Below are 16,169 nucleotides of genomic sequence, written 5' to 3' on the forward strand. Positions count from 1 at the left end.
TGACCTAATTGGTAATAATGAAATTATATTCATAGAAAATTTTGGGGACAGGTGTGTTGTCCATACGTTATTTTCTCGGCTTGTAGGCAACGTTTCATTCGTTATTTTCGTCGTTCATAGAACAAATATAGCGTATAGACTAGGCTATTGTGCAATGCGTTTCCCTGATCATCTCTAATTACACATTTGGGGCAGCATAAACGAACTAACCTAGTCGCATCATCGCCAAGTCTTCAAAGCTGCGTATGGCACAACGGAGAGAAACAAAACAACAGAACATTTCATCAAGTGACGTGAAAAAGGAAACGAGGAGATCCACGCTATTCACGATAACCTCCCCCCCCCCCCCCCCAAATCCAGCGCGTCGTATGCGCGTGCGCCAACAGCGAAGCATGACGTCATGAGCGTCCTGCTGCCCAACATGGCGGACTTTGACACCATATATGAGTTAGAAGATGAAGACGAGGACCATGTAGTGAGTGAAGAAGTCCTGCCCAGATATTGTCCAGAGCCCGTGGTGGTGAGAGGGGCCGGGCACATCACAGTGTAAGCAAAAACAGATCGACTCGTTTCTATTGGCTTTTATAGGACCTGAGGTCTGAACTAGCCTCATGCTAGTAGCCTGCTAGTTCACGTCAATCACAACATCTGACTAGTAGCTGCACAGCCACTGTCTGTGTGGAGTAACCAACACCATTCTTTACGCGTTTCATGTGAACTGGTCAGGGGCTGAGGTTGTCTTTCAGTTGTTTAAGCACTGTGTAGATGCCAGGTAATCTACTGTCACTTCTAAGCTGCTAACATCACAATGTCTTTGTTTTCATTGGTAGGATGATTGGTCTTCCAGATATACTGTATTTAATCAACTGGACACACACACACACACACACACACACACACACACACACACACACACACACACACACGCTCACAAACATACACACACACACACACACACAGTCTGGTTAATATAATTTATGGTCTTTTGTGTGAGGGGATATCAGTCCTTGAACCTTGACAGACTCTGCATTAGGCTACTAAATCAATACAATAACTAAACTAACTTTTGAACAAATTCATTTAATCATTTGCTATTTCTTGGCGCTTTTGTCAGTTTAAGAATCTAATTCAGGCCACATAAAAATTGGTGCATACTTTCTGGAGGCTATTCAAACCAAATTTTGATCCATTCTTAAGATCTATATTAATACATAATATTGAAGAGTATACTAAATAGTAGACACATTTTTAACATACCAAGCTTACAACTTATTACAAACTCTTGATCACAACGTTGTTTTCCAAAGAGATTGTAGAATCGATAACCACAAACCTTTTTATTAGTTATTTTAATTTTTTTATTTTCAGTTTTCTGATTTCATCCCTCTATTCGATTTTCGTATGGTCTTAGTTTAAGATGTAAATTGTTAAAGTCAATAATATAATCATTTTCAATGTTCGCTTGATTTACAGGTTTGGATTAAGCAACAGATTTGATTCAGAATTTCCCGCCGTTCTCACAGGAAAGGTACAGTTACATTCATTCCTCCTTCATTCTCTCATTGGCTGGACTTTATTCCAATTCCATGGGAATTGGGGGTAAAAAAGGGCAGTTAAACCCCCACAATACTATTGTTCTTTTGGTTGCCTTTGGAGAAAGCCAACCTCCCTAAAGTCCTCTTTTCAGGGACGGCCCGGGTGTAATGGCGAGGTGTTTGAAGCAAGCTCACCAAAGTGTCCTGAATGTAGCTCTGTAAATGAGTAAGCCCGACTCAGCTGGGCAGGGTACGACCCCAGTGTTTAGAAAGGTACAGTTCCAGGTGATAAACGAATTGAATAAAGAGTGTGCAACACACTAGAAAGGAAGGCTTCCTGGGCTGGACGCTGGGACACAAAAAGGCTGCAGGGGCTTGCGCAGGCCCAGGGAAGTGGTGGGCCATAAAGGGAGCGCTCGGTATTGTGACCCAGGATGACATGTGATGGATGAGGTCACAATTATGATGATTGAAGGGTGCAGATCAGGCCCTGCTGGTCTTTATTCCGAGGTCTGTGGCTGTTTGTAAAGAGACCTTTGCATCCTGTCATAAAAGCTTACGACCCCCGTTTTATGGCGTACAGACTGGGCAAGGAATGAGCATCTATTCATGTTGTTTGGCTGCTGTGGCCACAGGCAGTGGGCTTATCTCCCCTTTGAGTCTCCTCTTGCCTTCAGTGGCCTAGCGCTCGGTTTAGCAAGTCAGAAACGTACACTTCAGAGATGTCATCTCATCTCTGGCCAGCATCTCACTGCATGGATCTGTTGGTTTCTCTGGAACCCTTTGATCCGGGTCCAGCTTTCTGTTTGTAGTCAATCAGGAAGCAATTATAAATCGGTACCGCCACAGCAATCATTTGAGTTCACCCTCTCTTCTGGTTTTTGTGTGGCGACGCCTTGAGTATTTTTCAATGAAATTAAAAAAGTTTCTCGGCCGCAGTCAGCGCTAACCTCCCGTTTCCTTTCACCCCGATAACAACCCCTTTGTTCTGGTGCTCCTGAAGGTTGCACCGGAGGAGTTCAAAACCAGCATCAGCAGGGTGAACGCGTGCCTGAAGAAGAACCTTCCGGTCAACGTCAAGTGGCTGCTGTGCGGCTGCCTGTGCTGCTGCTGTACAGTAGGCTGCAGTCTGTGGCCCGTCATCTGCCTCAACAAGAGGGTGAGCCTCCCCCCCCCGCCCCACACACTTATGTGGCGCGTGCTGCGCAATCCTACCGACTCTCTCCCTTAAATCAGCACTAATTACTCTAGGGGCTGTTGCAGCAATCCAGGCGTACTGGAGGAAAGCACACAGGGCAATCACAGACTCCTGTTCAATTAGTGGCCCTGTGCAGAAATGATACGTTGGGTGCGTTATGCATTATTAATGACCTGGCCCAGCGAGGTCATTTAAAAGGTGTTGATGCTGCACACATTTACGGGCAACAAAGTAAATTACTAGCTGGTAAAATGGGCGTCCATAAATCCTACAACTTGGTCGGTTTGGGTTACTGCTAACTGCTTAAGTATGTGTCATTTAAGTAAAGTAGTCTCTTCTTTAATCTGTTTATGTTTTTTGTTCTCACCCAAACAGACAAGAAAGTCAATTCAGAAGTTGTTGGAGTGGGAAAATAATAGGTTATACCACAAGGTAGGTACAAAAAAAAAAAACATCAGTTCCTCTCTGAGAAAGTACATGAGTGAAATGTGTCAGCAGGAGTAACCGGTTTAGATGGATCGTGGCAAAAAACCACCACTCCTTTTGACCTCCGAGCTATTTTGAGTCAGATCTGCTGATCTGGAGCGACGGGTTGACCAGGGCAGACTGTGAGGTCAGCAGCAAAATGCTGCGTTAATTTTGTTTGGTCTCGCAGCAACTAATTACCGCTAGTAGCCGTACAAAGGCATAGAGGCGACTCTTCAGGGTGTCTGGCCACAGTTTGACCTCAGTGAGACCAGACAGCCCCTGACATCCACCCCCCTCCTCCGCCAGCGAAAGTGGAGATTCTGGACAGATTTCCCTTTGTCTATCGGTGTCTTTGTGTGTCTGAGAGTGTTTGTTTGTCGGGGTTGACTTGTTCGTTCACCCGCCGTGTCCCTGTGTGCTATCTTCTCTCCTAAGCTCGGGCTGCACTGGAAATTCACCCGAAGGAAATGTGAAGGCAGTAACATGATGGAATATGTAAGCCACCCTCCTTATGCTATCACTCTGTATTTGACATGACCTTAATTCATCTTCATTTATTATCTTAACACGTGAAGTGAAATGCCCCTCCTGCTCCCCTCTCTGTAGGTGATTCTCGTGGAGTTCTTGCCCAAATATCCTATATTTCGGCCGGACTGAGGAGGCCACCCGAAGACGGGACGTGTGGTCCTCAAACCCACTCCTTAGTGCCTTGTATATACACACACACGTTACACACTATGTTGGAAAAAAAAAAAAAAAAAGAGGTGATCCACACTGGAGCCACGCCTTGGACCTGTACGTCTCCCAGTACCTTGTACATACAACACTGTCACTTTGCTTTAGAGCAGATTTTGCACATCTACCGACTTAAAAGAAAAAAAAACGTGTTCCCTGGTTGCACTCCCCATTTTGTTTGTTGTTACACGACAACTAAAGAGAAAGTCGACTCGCTAGAGAAGTGCATTGACCCCAAAGAACTAGTAACCTTGCCCCCACCTTATGTATCGGTGAATTACTTTTAAATGTAACGCCTCCAACCTTCTGAAGCATCCTTGCCTTACGTATTGAGATCCTTTTTTGGTTCGTTTTTTTTTTTTTTTTTTTTACAACGTGGAAGGCGTGTTATGTATTATTTTGAGTTTTCTCCCACACTAACTGCTGTGGCTTGCAGATGCAAAGCACGAGGGTGGTTGTTTCCTAACACTACGTCAATAGCCTGTGTTTTCTGTTCGGATTAACCGCGTTACATGAAGGGGGATTACCTTCCTTGTGAATGCAATGTCAGGATTAAGGTGTTCATTTGTTTACATAAAGTTACTTAGATATTTTAGTGGGGGCGCATCCTTGCCAATATATTGCTGTACCATGGTTTTTGTTTTTGGAAGATGTGGATGTACTTTTCCAGTTCACATGGACCTGTTTACCCAGTAAGCCATATAGTTGACTGACACACCTTTGTGTAGGAGTTAGGATTGACAATTGCACTTTGCATATTAATGTCAGGATTTTAGAGTATGATAACGTCAATCCCTAAAATGATGCTACGAATGCATGTTAACATTGTTGTTGTTTTTTTTGCCAAGGAAGTAGACAACACATTCATGTCAAATATTAAGCAAATGTGGCTGAAATTCTTATGCTGTTGGAAAACAATTGTTCTTTTTTAATTGAATTTGTTTTGTGGTTTTCTCTGCTGTTCTTTCGAAAGGATATGGCATCGTTCCCTTGTTGCGTTAATTCTGTTTGCCACTAACATTGTTCTTACCTAAATCTCGCTGCAGTGTATTGCATAAGAGTGCCTCTGGAATAGGTGAAGAATAACAGGTGTACATCTCTTCACTTGTACAAAGGAGACTTCCAAAGTGTCTCCAAGTTTTGTCCAGTTACATTTCTTGTTAATGTGTCATTTGAACTTACTTCCAGTGGAGTGAGTGAATAAATTGTTGATTTGGACTTTTCCTCATTGCTAGCTTCTTGCTGTCGCCTCATTGTAAACAATAGCCATCGAGGAATATCTAAATACTATTCCACTGTATGCAAAGAGCCATAGAAATCTTTTGAATAAATAATAACAACCCCTATCCACTAGGGGGCATGTTTGTGGTGAGCAGTCTAGGCAGGTATGGAACCTGCAATAAGCTTTTCCATTATGATATTCCTATAGAAAAAAATAGATGGCTCATAGTTTCACACGGTCATCCTAGGCCATAGGTATTGTCCTCAACTGGAGTGGTTAAAACATGGTGTAATGGACATCTCTTCAATAGACTAGTAGTTATCTAGCAGACTTTTTATCCAAAGGGACTCTTATGAATTGAGCTACATGTCAGTGGAGCAGGTAGGATTAACTACCCGTCCTGCCATGGATTAATGTACATTTAACCTCCCCAGGGTATAATTGTTGAGACTCGAGGGTTAAAACAGGAAAGAGCTTTCAGAAAAATTAGGAATCGGTTCTTCAAGCAACTTCAACATCATTGTATACCATCAGGTGTGGAATGTTGGATTCCCAGTAACACAGTAAGTCGATTTTAAATCGGGAGTTAAATTGGAAAAATTACTGAGGAGTACAAAGAACAAACATTACAATTCCTCGAGTTTATTGAAAGTGATGATAGAGGTGGTCCAAAACATGAAGTATTTCAAATCATCTCCAGGACATCGGAAAGGCCACTTGGTGATTAGCGCCTCAGCACAGAACAGCTGAGGTATGGTTCCCAAAGAAATATAAAGGATGAATATAATAAGCACATCCTATTCATATTGAAACCATACACAATAAAAGTGAAGAACGTCACGTAAAAATAACTGGTAAATGCAAAAAAAAACCTTTGGGTAAGGTGATAATAAAGGCAAGTGCACGTCTTGATTTCTCCCTTAATGTGTACCACACACCCACGTTGTAAGATACATTCAGCAAGATTTAGCATACTACAGTGCACTTTGTCATTGATTGATTGCAAGCAATTGCGCACATCTTTCACTCTCTGAACATTCTGCATAATTCGTCCGATCACGAATGTGTCATTATGGGATTTATATTCCTAGCTTCAGCTTAACAACATCAGCAGCTGTATTCTTGGGCAATATGCTGTTGTCAAGTCTGTCCAGGCCGGGGCTGCAGGCTGCTTCTAGGTCCTGGTTGACTTCTGTGACCTTAGATTGTTTAGCGACATACCTGAAGTGGCCTAGTCCATTACAGCGAGAGCCCATGTTAACCTATACTTGACCTTTGCCTTTTATCTTGTATATACATCCACACTTAAAACACTGTAGCAGCTTTGAAGGATACTTTAAAAATGCATGTCATAAAACAAGTGATGATCATGTACTTGATAAATGGATATAGGTGCGCATGGCCAAGTGTCCATTTGTTCTCACTCCACAAAGTACTCTGCATCAATCACGTTATTATGATTATATAAACGCTGCACTGAATTACCTGTACCGGTGCTGTCAAAGTGAAGTAAAATTTACATAAAGACATGATAAAATGTAATACAAAATAAAATATTATATCCAGTACACGTTTAAAAGCTTGTCCACTGATTGTCGTCATTAATCTAAAATGATTAATCCCAATTGTGCCAATAATCTACTCAGATAATCCCAATTATTCCAAATAGACCTTAAAACACCCACATAGTGTGATGAGTTTATAATGACATACGAGCCATGCTGAGATTACAGACGGAAACAGTCGGTTAACAGACTAGAGACGGACAGAGAGAGAGAGACAGACAGAGAAATAGAAAAAGATCAAGGGAGAGAGAGAGAGACACAGAGACAGAGAGGGAGTCAGAGACACAAAGAGAGAGAGAGAGAGAAAGAGAGAGAGAGAGGGGGAGACAGAGACACAGAGATAGAGAGACACAGACACAAAGAAAGGAGATAGTTCTAAGGTGTGTGTGTTGATTAGGCCAGGCTCCCAGGCCAGGACACCACAGTGAGTGTGACTTTGTTCTTCTGAAGCTTCAGCATGGGGATCAGAGAGGAGTTGTTCATGCCCACCGTGGTCGCTCCGTTCACCGCTACGATCTCATCGCCACATCTGGAGGGAACCACAGACCAGCAGACATTATGGATGTGTTGAAAGCCCGGGGGACTTTTTTGTTTTTTGTTGTAAAACCGAATTACAGGTAAACTACGACATAACGCGGTCGTTGGGGTCCACAAAACAATGGCCACGCTATTTCCCGGGAACGTGTTAAATCGCAATTTTCCCACAGTGAAGAACTGTGAACTGCATTTTCTCGACGCATCACTCATGCTGACTGCTCAGTAAATGACTGGAATTAGCAACCGAGGAAGAGACCAATGAAGCCTGTCATTTAAACGGTCATGAACTACGACCTCATGTGGCGACAGACAGCCAGAAGAGCTCTGTGACGAATTAATAATATTCTCTACGCACACCTCCCCCATTAACAATCTTGGTGGAAAGAGTTTGATATTATTTCGCAGACGGTGGATGAATACAATACAACAAAGGGGCTTTCAGTCGTTGCATTATAGGTAATTGCCGTGACAAATCACACGGCTCTGAAGCACCGTGCCACCCGTAGCGAGGAACCTACTTGAGGCGTCCGTCGAAGTGAGCGGGCGTGCCTGGCACGATGGTCTTGATGAAGAAGGGCTGCTGCCCCGCGGCTCTCCTCGTAGCCCCCCACGATGCTGAAGCCCCAGCTGTCGTTGTTGGTCTTCAGCAGGACGATGTCCCGGCACAGTGCATGTTACTGGACGGCAAAGAGGAGGAGACTTACTTACGTACTTTTCAGACACACATACATACTTTTATAATCAAATGAGTACAGGGAAACTGAGAATAATGGATGATGAGACAAACAGGACATCATCGGATGGAACAACGCTCCAGACAATAAAAAACAACAACATTTAATCCAACTAACAGGTTATTTACAGCTTAATAAAATATAAAGACTGTGAGTTGTGCATGTCGTAAGTGAATTCTAGACATTCACTTATAGGTTGGGGGGGGGGGCATTACAGTGGAGCCGGGGGTCGAGGCATAGAGGTGGGGGTGAGGCTAGAGGGGGTTGGGGGGGAAGAGGGGGCGATGCGAATGTACCTGGGCAGACCCAGCCAGCTGGTCCACGGCGGGTCCAGTTCAGGTCGTCGTCGTGGGCGCTCTCGTGCGTCGTGTCCGACTCGTCACCGCTGCCGCCGCCGTCGCCGCCGCCGCCCTCGGCACCACCTGGCCCTGCGCCGCCTGGGCCTTCAGCACCGACACCGCCTCGGCGTAGGTCAGCTGGGTCAGGTCCACGCTGTTGATGCTCAGCAGGATGTCCCCTGAGTAACGAGACGCGGAACAACGCGTGTGTTGAGACCGCCGTGTGGGGGAGGGGAGAGGGAGAGAGGGAGAGAGGGAGAGAGAGAGAGAGAGAGAGAGAATAGAAGACAGAGGCAGAGAGAGATTGAAATCAAGAGAGAGACACAGAGATAGGTAAGGCAAGAGAGAAAGAGAGAGGCAGAGAGAGAGAGAGACGGAGAGAAGGGAAAGAAAAAGAGACGGAGAGAGATTCCAACTGAAAGACAGAGATAGACAGAGAGATAGTAGAGGCAAGAGAGGAATAGATTCAAATCGAGAGGCAGAGAGAGAGAGATTCAAACTGAAAGAGAGATACAGAGAGGCGGGTACAGGGCCCTGGGAGGGTGTATACCGGTCTTGATGGTGCCGTCGCGGTGCAGGCAGCCCACCGGCTGGACGCTGGTGATGTAGAGGGGCAGGCGGCAGCGGCAGTCGCGGCCCCCGGCGATGGTGATGCCCAGAGACAGCCTGGGCTCCTTCTTCAGGCTCACCGTCTTCTCCTGGCTGGAGAAGCCACTCGGTGGGTCCTGGGTGACAGGATGAACAGAGAGCGGACTCCTCAGTTGACGAGCCACTAGTACAGGCTCAAAGCTCCGTTATGGTTCCACGTCGACGCAACGACCCACCCAGACGCTTCCACGCAGTCGTGAACCTGTTTTGGTTCTGCGTCGGGTTTTAGTGAGCGGACCAATCACAGCCCTTGCTGCTGTGTCGCCTCGATGCAAGGTTACCTTTTTTTGGGAGGTGCACGTCAGGCCCTCGCGGTGGACGCAAGGACCTAACGGGTCCATAAACCCCCTTGCGTTGCGTCGACGTGGAACCATAACTGGGCCTTAACTCGGTGTGGCTGTAGCCTTTACTGCTCGATTATACGTGTAAGAGCCAATGGGGATGTATGAGGAAAAGACTTGTACATAGTTTAAACACCCTACTTACCCTGGTGTCTGCCTGAAACAAGCACCAGGAAATAAGGAAGCAATTAATGCAATAATTAGGATGAGTACACAGAGCGCACATGATTAAAACCGTTTTGTTTTGCTGCAGTATAAATCCCTGTGGTATCAACCTAAAAATAGCCTAGATTTGGACCCTTGTTTTGGTCCTTTTTGTTCTGAACACAACAAACAATGCCTCTGGAACCACAGCCGCTGCCGCATCCCAATGTGACGTCACGAACCAGGACCAGAGCGACAGCACGGTGTGAACAACAAGGTATTTGGCAAAGAACAACAAACCATCTGCGCTTGTACGACTGCGTTCTCAAACACTGCGTTGAAGCCCTGACAATAGCGACGCCAAACGATTAAGCTAATGTGAGATGAGAACTTTTTCGAAACAGCACTCTCCTTGAATAGGATGATATTCATTTAAGGGCTTTGGGGGGCGAGGGGGGAGAGGGGGAGAGGGGGGAAGAGAGGTGAGGGGTGTGGGGATGTGTGAACATTTGCAGCCCATTATCTTGCACCCGTCTCCGGGACTCTTTGACTTAATGGATCCTTTTCTCTCAAGTCGCTTGTACAAACAAATGCGGAGCCACGGAGGAATAAAGCGGGCGGGGCCAGAGTGTGCGAGGCCCCACGCCGGGGCCCTCGTAGTCCAGGGGACGTGTGGGACCTGACAGCTGGGAGGGGGGGGGGGCTTCCCCGCTCCGCCCCAGAGTCTGTGAACCACACTGGGGGGGGGGGGGGGGGGGGGACAGGGGACGGTAGGAGGGGGGGTTGGTGAGACAGAGGGAGGGGTGTCGCGCTCGGGGGTGGGTGGGTTAGGGGTGACGTTGGTGGGGAAGTGGGGGGAGGGGCGAAGGTGCTGTTGGTGGGGAAGCGGGGGAGGGGGAGGGGGAGGAGGTGCTTTCTTCCTCCCCCCCCCCAGCAGGGAACCCAGCCCCCGCCACAGCAAGACTCAAAGGATGTTCCCGGCAGGCTAAAGCCAACGGTCGGCAGCTTTGATCCTCTGCCACCCAAAGAAATGACCTGGAGGGAAAACAACCCCACAACAGCAACAACAACAACAACAACACGCCGCAAGGCCGTGTAGCAGAGAGCCACGGCACCCCTGGCCTTTTGATCAGGACGGAGGGGGTCCCACCACGAAGAAAGGGGCCTTTTATCTTTGTTAAGTGAAGCAGGCGTCCACACTCAAGAGCTTTTCACCACGGACAGCGGGGGGGGGGGGTATGTATGCATCAGCTACTGATGCATACTGTAAGCACAACAGGGACGGGATCGCTGTTATAATATACAGGATGACATGACGGGATACTCTGCGCAGGAAGGGAGGTCAAAAGGGAGTGCAATTGTCAATTCTGTTCTGTTCAGACATGTTTATCGAATTCATGTTGTAGATGCGGTTGTTTAATGCACAGGCACGGGGTAAGGCTTTGGTTATGAAGCCAGACCTTTCGGCTAGACAACCTCACCGCTAGATTATCCTTCCCCACCGTGAAATCCCAGCAAATTCCGATTCCCACTTAAAAAAAAAAAAACTGTCCAGCGACCAGATCATTTCAAGTCTCTAAAAACAGACTCCCGTTCCCCTCCGGTCGGCAAAGAGAACCAAAGTCGCGTGGAGGATGTGCCGAGGGAAACGTGCGGTAGCTCTCTGCCGGTGTCCGCGTTTACCTTCAGGAAGGTGGAGTGCCGTCTGAAGTACTGCTGTTCCGGAGCTCTCCGGGCCCCCCGACCGGACCTCCCTTCTCCCCCGCCGCCGCCGTCCGCTTCCTCGTGGGCCTCGGTGGACCTCATCACCACAAAGTTCACCCGCACCTCGCTGGCCTGGAGACACACACACACACACCCCCCGACACACACACACACTCATGTATTCAGATGCTGAGCGGTGGAATGGAGGCCATTCACCCGTCCATTTATGCAACGCGCACAATCAAGCTGTGAAAGTGATGTCTGAGGATTTGTTTACAATTATGTCACTTAATTATAGCACTTCCACTTAAGTGGTTTGCAATCTAGGGCTGCTCGATTATGGAAGAAATCATAATCCCGATTATTTTGGTCAATATTGAAATCACGATTATTCAAACGATTATTTCTGAGTTTGAAAACATGAGTAATTTATTCAGCATTGTAACTGAACTGAGAACTTTGAAATTTCAACACAAAATGCTCAAATCGAAAATAACGTACAAATATGTATCCAGCTGTTCTAAAATAAATAAACCGAGGACATCATCGTAAAACCAAAGTCAAAGAGGACCGGCTCCCCCGTTACCTGGATGATCTGGGCCGCGGTCTCGGGCGTGCCGTGCCTCAGGTCCTGGCCGTTGATGGCCAGCACCTTGTCGTTGTTCCTCAGCTTGCCGTCCTTGGCGGCCAGCCCCCCGACCAGCAGGTCCAGGATGAAGACCCCGCTCTCCTCCGACTTGCGGATCAGCTTGATCCCGAGGGGCTCGCCGCGGTCCCGCTTGACCAGCATCACCTGGATGACCGTGCCGGCGCCGTGGTGGTGGTGGTGGTGGTGGGGGCCGGAGGCGGCAGCGGCGGCGGCGGTGGTGCCGGGAGATGCCTGCGAGCCTGTGGTGCCGGGGGCGGCGGCGTTAGGCTCACCGCGGGGTTTGAAGCCTTTCTCCTGCAGGACGGTGAGCCGCAGCATGGAGCAGGGCTGACGCAGGACAGCGATGGCCCGGGCGTGCGGGACGGCGGCCAGGCTGATGTCGTTCACCTGGGGAACGCGGCACGGCGGAGCCGGTCAGAACAACTGGATAAAGACGTCTGTTTACAGTCACAATTCACTCTACGCTGCATCCATTTATACCTTAGTTATTATTATATATTAGTTATTACTATATTTTCATTTTATTCTAATTATTCATGTCCAGTATTGTAGTTTATTTATTTATTTATTTAGGCTTAGCTCTCCTACTTGTGTTTCTTTTATACCTTTACTTTTCTTTATATTGCCCTGTTGAAGGAACCTGAGACCTAAGAATTTCATTGCGAGCGACTGCGTCTGTAATTGTTGTGCATATGACAAATAAAACATCTTGAATCTTGAAACACCTTCACTGGGGCCGTCTCCTGCTGGGTTCTCCTGCTGTGTGTGCATGTTGAAAACACAGTGCGGGTTTGGGGCCTGCTCTCGGTCCGTTTGAAGCTGGTGTACCAAAAACACCTCATATTGATTATCTGAGATTCTGTCCTCATGGTATATTTTTCATGTACTTTCACCTTTAGAAATCAGATTGTACATAGTGCCTTTAGTTTGACACCTTCGTGTTTGGTAGAAAACCCCCCCTACCATTGGGTCCGGTGGGGTTGTTTTATTTTATTTGCGTTCTCAAAGCCAGCCACAACATGATCTGCAACACACCACATCGCCGCTGCCAAAATCAATGCATTGATTCAAGCGTCTCTGATCGAGTTTCAACGGATTCGGAGTGGAATCTTCCCTCCTCTAAGTTACACCTTCACCACCGGTTCTCGACAAACAAAAAGTCATAATGCGTATACATTTCATATCCCGCGGCAGCAAAAGGCCCCGGTGTCTTTTTTGGCTCTCGCTCCCTGGTGTGCGATTGGCTGGCCGGGGAGGATGAGCAGTGCTTTTGGAGGACATTCAGAGGCAGGGATAGAGCTCAGAGCGAGACGGCAGCTCGGTTTACAGACGCACAACATTCCAGGACAACTGAGAGGCCGAAAGCCAAGGAGAGGTGAGGGGGGGTTGGGGGGGGGGAGAATGAGAGGGAGAGAAAGAGAAGAGGGGGAAAGAAAAGCAGAGGGAAAGAAAGGGAGACTCTACTGGGAACAACATGCCACTTGTCAGAAAGACTAGAGTGTTTATATGGAATTAAGCTATGTGTATTATATATATATATAATAATATAACTGAATTTTATTATATCATAACTATTTAGAGAATATAAATATTTGCATAGCAATGGTCTTTTTTTGACAATTAAATTTTAACTCCACTGTGGAGTTAGAATTGACCCAAAAGCTGGTCATAGAAGGACTATACGCTGGTGGCATTCAGATCTGTCCTACATTCAACCACCACGGCCCATTTTAAGCGGAAATTCCGAACGTTACAAAATAACATATTTTGGATACATTCTTCAGTTGTTGTACTGGGATTTCAAAAGTGTAGCAACTCCTCTCTCTTCAGCCTCTAATTTCAGTGTCTTTTGGGGACATTCTTTGGGTGCCATTGCGCTAACGTAGAGTAATGTTGCCTGATCCAGGCTAGCCCAGTAGATGAGCAGAAGCCCTAACTATTACTGTCGACTAGGGGTGTAACGATACACAAAAGTCACGATTCGGTACGTACCTCGGTTTTTAAGTCACGGCTCGGTATGTTTTTTCGGTACAGCAGTTTTTATTATTTTATTTTTATTAAACAATTTGATTTTGATTTGATTTGATTTATTAAATTGTATCAAACAAATGCCTTACACAAATGAAAAGACATCCAATACAATTGAGGATAAAAACACAATAAAGTCCAGGACTTATTTCCATTGTGGTCCTCAACACAAAACATCAGGACAAGACAAGACACTCAGAATGTCTTGTGTGATAATCAATAAAAACTTTTGAAATAAATACGTTTTTTCGGTACGTACTAAAATGGAACATGCATCGAACTGTTAGACCCGCACCGAAAAAAATTTGTACGAATACACGTATCGTTACACCCCTACTGTTGACCAGAACATTCTGGGTTTACATACCGTCCCCTACAAGCGTTCAACGTTAGTTAAAACACAACCTACTGTCAGCCCAGAGCTGTTGTTACATTATAATCAGCATGAGGGTCAGACAAGGTCACATTATATTTATATATATATATATTTATAAGTAACTGTGACGATGAACATTGCATCTTTTGAAAAGACTGCCACTGAGTGAATCACTAACAAAAATAACAACTTTAAAAAAAAATGTCAGTTATGTTAGTTACAAGTCGCATGGATTCTCTCTAAGTCCCCTGGTCCCGCCTATCGCCGCAAACTGGCTTATCCTGAATGTCTGCTTTCCGTCTCTGCATACAAGCTCCATGTTTACTTAACACATCTTCATAGATCATGGGAATTTCGTTGCATAGGCATAAACAGTAAGACTGCCTTTGTGTGAAGATGGAAAAAAAAAAGTGTTTGACCTTGTTAAGCTATGCAAACAAGCCTCCATTTCCCCTCCATTTTCCAGTCAAAACATTCCAAGAGGAATGTTACCTCTTTTTCCCCAGACCACCTGCCTCTATACCCGGTCTGATACGCTAACCTACGACCATACTGTGGTGGGAATTCTTTGAACTGTATTGTCAACGTTACTCTAGGAGAGTTAATCATAAACAAGACGTATAAAAGAGTAAAGCGTATAAAAGCGTAAAGCGTATAAAAGCTGTAGCACTGTAGTAAGCCCTGAACAGTGGGCACACTCCAGGGTTACAGCAGGGAAACGTCCTTCAGGGCACAGGTGCAGATAGGGCTGCAACCAACACCTGTACCTTGTGGTATAGCTATGAACCAGCCCAGGCTGTCTCAGTCCCTCCACCCCCCCCCCCCCCCCCCCCACCCAAAGGCGTATGAAAAAAAAGGGAAAATACACAGAAAGACACCCACAACAAACCATGAAAATAAGACACAAAAGAAGAAGAAAGAAAAAATCCCACTAAGGTATTAGATGTCCTTGTTATATTGGTTTGAGGCTAACACACCTAGAATCAATCTTTTAATTATTTGTATTATATTCAGGGAACGCAAACTGTAAAATGGTTACAATAGACAATAACAGAGCTGACACTGTCTTATGTCTTGAGATAATCCCGTCTTATGCAAACATCCATGACAGTACTCAACCAGCCCCCCCCCCCCCCCTCCCCTCACCTCCAGGATGTGGTCGCCGGGGGCCAGCCGTCCGTCGCGCGCCGCCAGGGAGTCGCGGACGATCTCCTGGATGACGATGTTCCCCAGCGGGGTGTCCTTCCCCCCCACGATGCGCAGGCCCAGGTCGTCCTCGGACTCGTCCCGGAACAGCTCCACCATGTTGGCCTCCGCCACCAGGCTGGACCTCAGGGCGCCCGTGTCTGGACAGAGGAACACACGACTAGATGGGATCGACCCATGTGGAGTTTTTTTTAGGGCTGATACTGATACAGAAATTTTTTTATTCCCCATCAGCCTTCGCCGATGACCGATACGCCGATACTGCTTTTGCTCCCTCGATTTACATCATAAAAAATGTTTACAAAATTACAAATGATGGTAACACATGTCTCAATTTTAAAAAAGGAACATTTATTGAACTGTCTGTTAATCATGCGGTATATGCCTTGAAGTATACTCGTCTGTATGTGTGTGGACGTCTGTCTGGGCAGCAGTTGATAGCGGCGTCCCAGAGAGGGATCAGCATCTCGGACACTTATAGCGTAACGGCATGGTGTGCGTGGAGCTCGTTCTGGGAAGCAGTTGATTTTGACGTTCACGTCCGAGAGAGAGGGCGAGATGCGTCACGGACGCCTACACTAGAACGCCGCGGCGTGTGGCGCAATAAACACAAAACATCTCTCATCATAGCGCTCCTTCACAACGACGGCACAACAAAAGTACCACAAACTTTGCATGGGTCGTAACCATGGGGATAACCACCCCCCCTGTGTTGGTGTCTCACACCTGTCTGGGGGGGGC

The 16,169-nt window shown here is 46.6% G+C and overlaps 2 protein-coding genes across 2 annotated transcripts in view; one reads left to right on the plus strand and one right to left on the minus strand.

The window, feature by feature from the left end:
* Positions 1-400: 400 nt before the first annotated feature.
* On the plus strand, positions 401-5,154 carry chic1 (cysteine-rich hydrophobic domain 1; the record flags this gene model as incomplete). The annotated part of the gene is made up of 6 exons (XM_084469185.1): positions 401-546; positions 1,474-1,528; positions 2,539-2,694; positions 3,109-3,165; positions 3,637-3,696; positions 3,808-5,154. 6 exons carry the CDS (start codon positions 401-403, stop codon positions 3,856-3,858), a joined length of 525 nt encoding a protein of 174 aa, XP_084325311.1. The 3' UTR covers positions 3,859-5,154.
* Positions 5,155-5,794: 640 nt separating this feature from the next.
* The window catches only part of lnx2b (ligand of numb-protein X 2b), an 18,258-nt gene continuing 7,883 nt past the window's right edge, over positions 5,795-16,169 (minus strand). Inside the window, 11 exon segments of the mRNA XM_084469560.1 lie at positions 5,795-7,252; positions 7,779-7,846; positions 7,848-7,927; positions 7,930-7,937; positions 8,291-8,324; positions 8,327-8,398; positions 8,401-8,511; positions 8,883-9,057; positions 11,149-11,301; positions 11,756-12,205; positions 15,369-15,568. Of these exon segments, the coding sequence (XP_084325686.1) occupies positions 7,117-7,252; positions 7,779-7,846; positions 7,848-7,927; positions 7,930-7,937; positions 8,291-8,324; positions 8,327-8,398; positions 8,401-8,511; positions 8,883-9,057; positions 11,149-11,301; positions 11,756-12,205; positions 15,369-15,568 (1,487 nt within the window). The 3' untranslated portion in view covers positions 5,795-7,116.

This window comes from Micromesistius poutassou (assembly GCF_964030765.1).
Source record: "Micromesistius poutassou genome assembly, chromosome: 6".
NCBI lineage: Eukaryota > Metazoa > Chordata > Actinopteri > Gadiformes > Gadidae > Micromesistius > Micromesistius poutassou.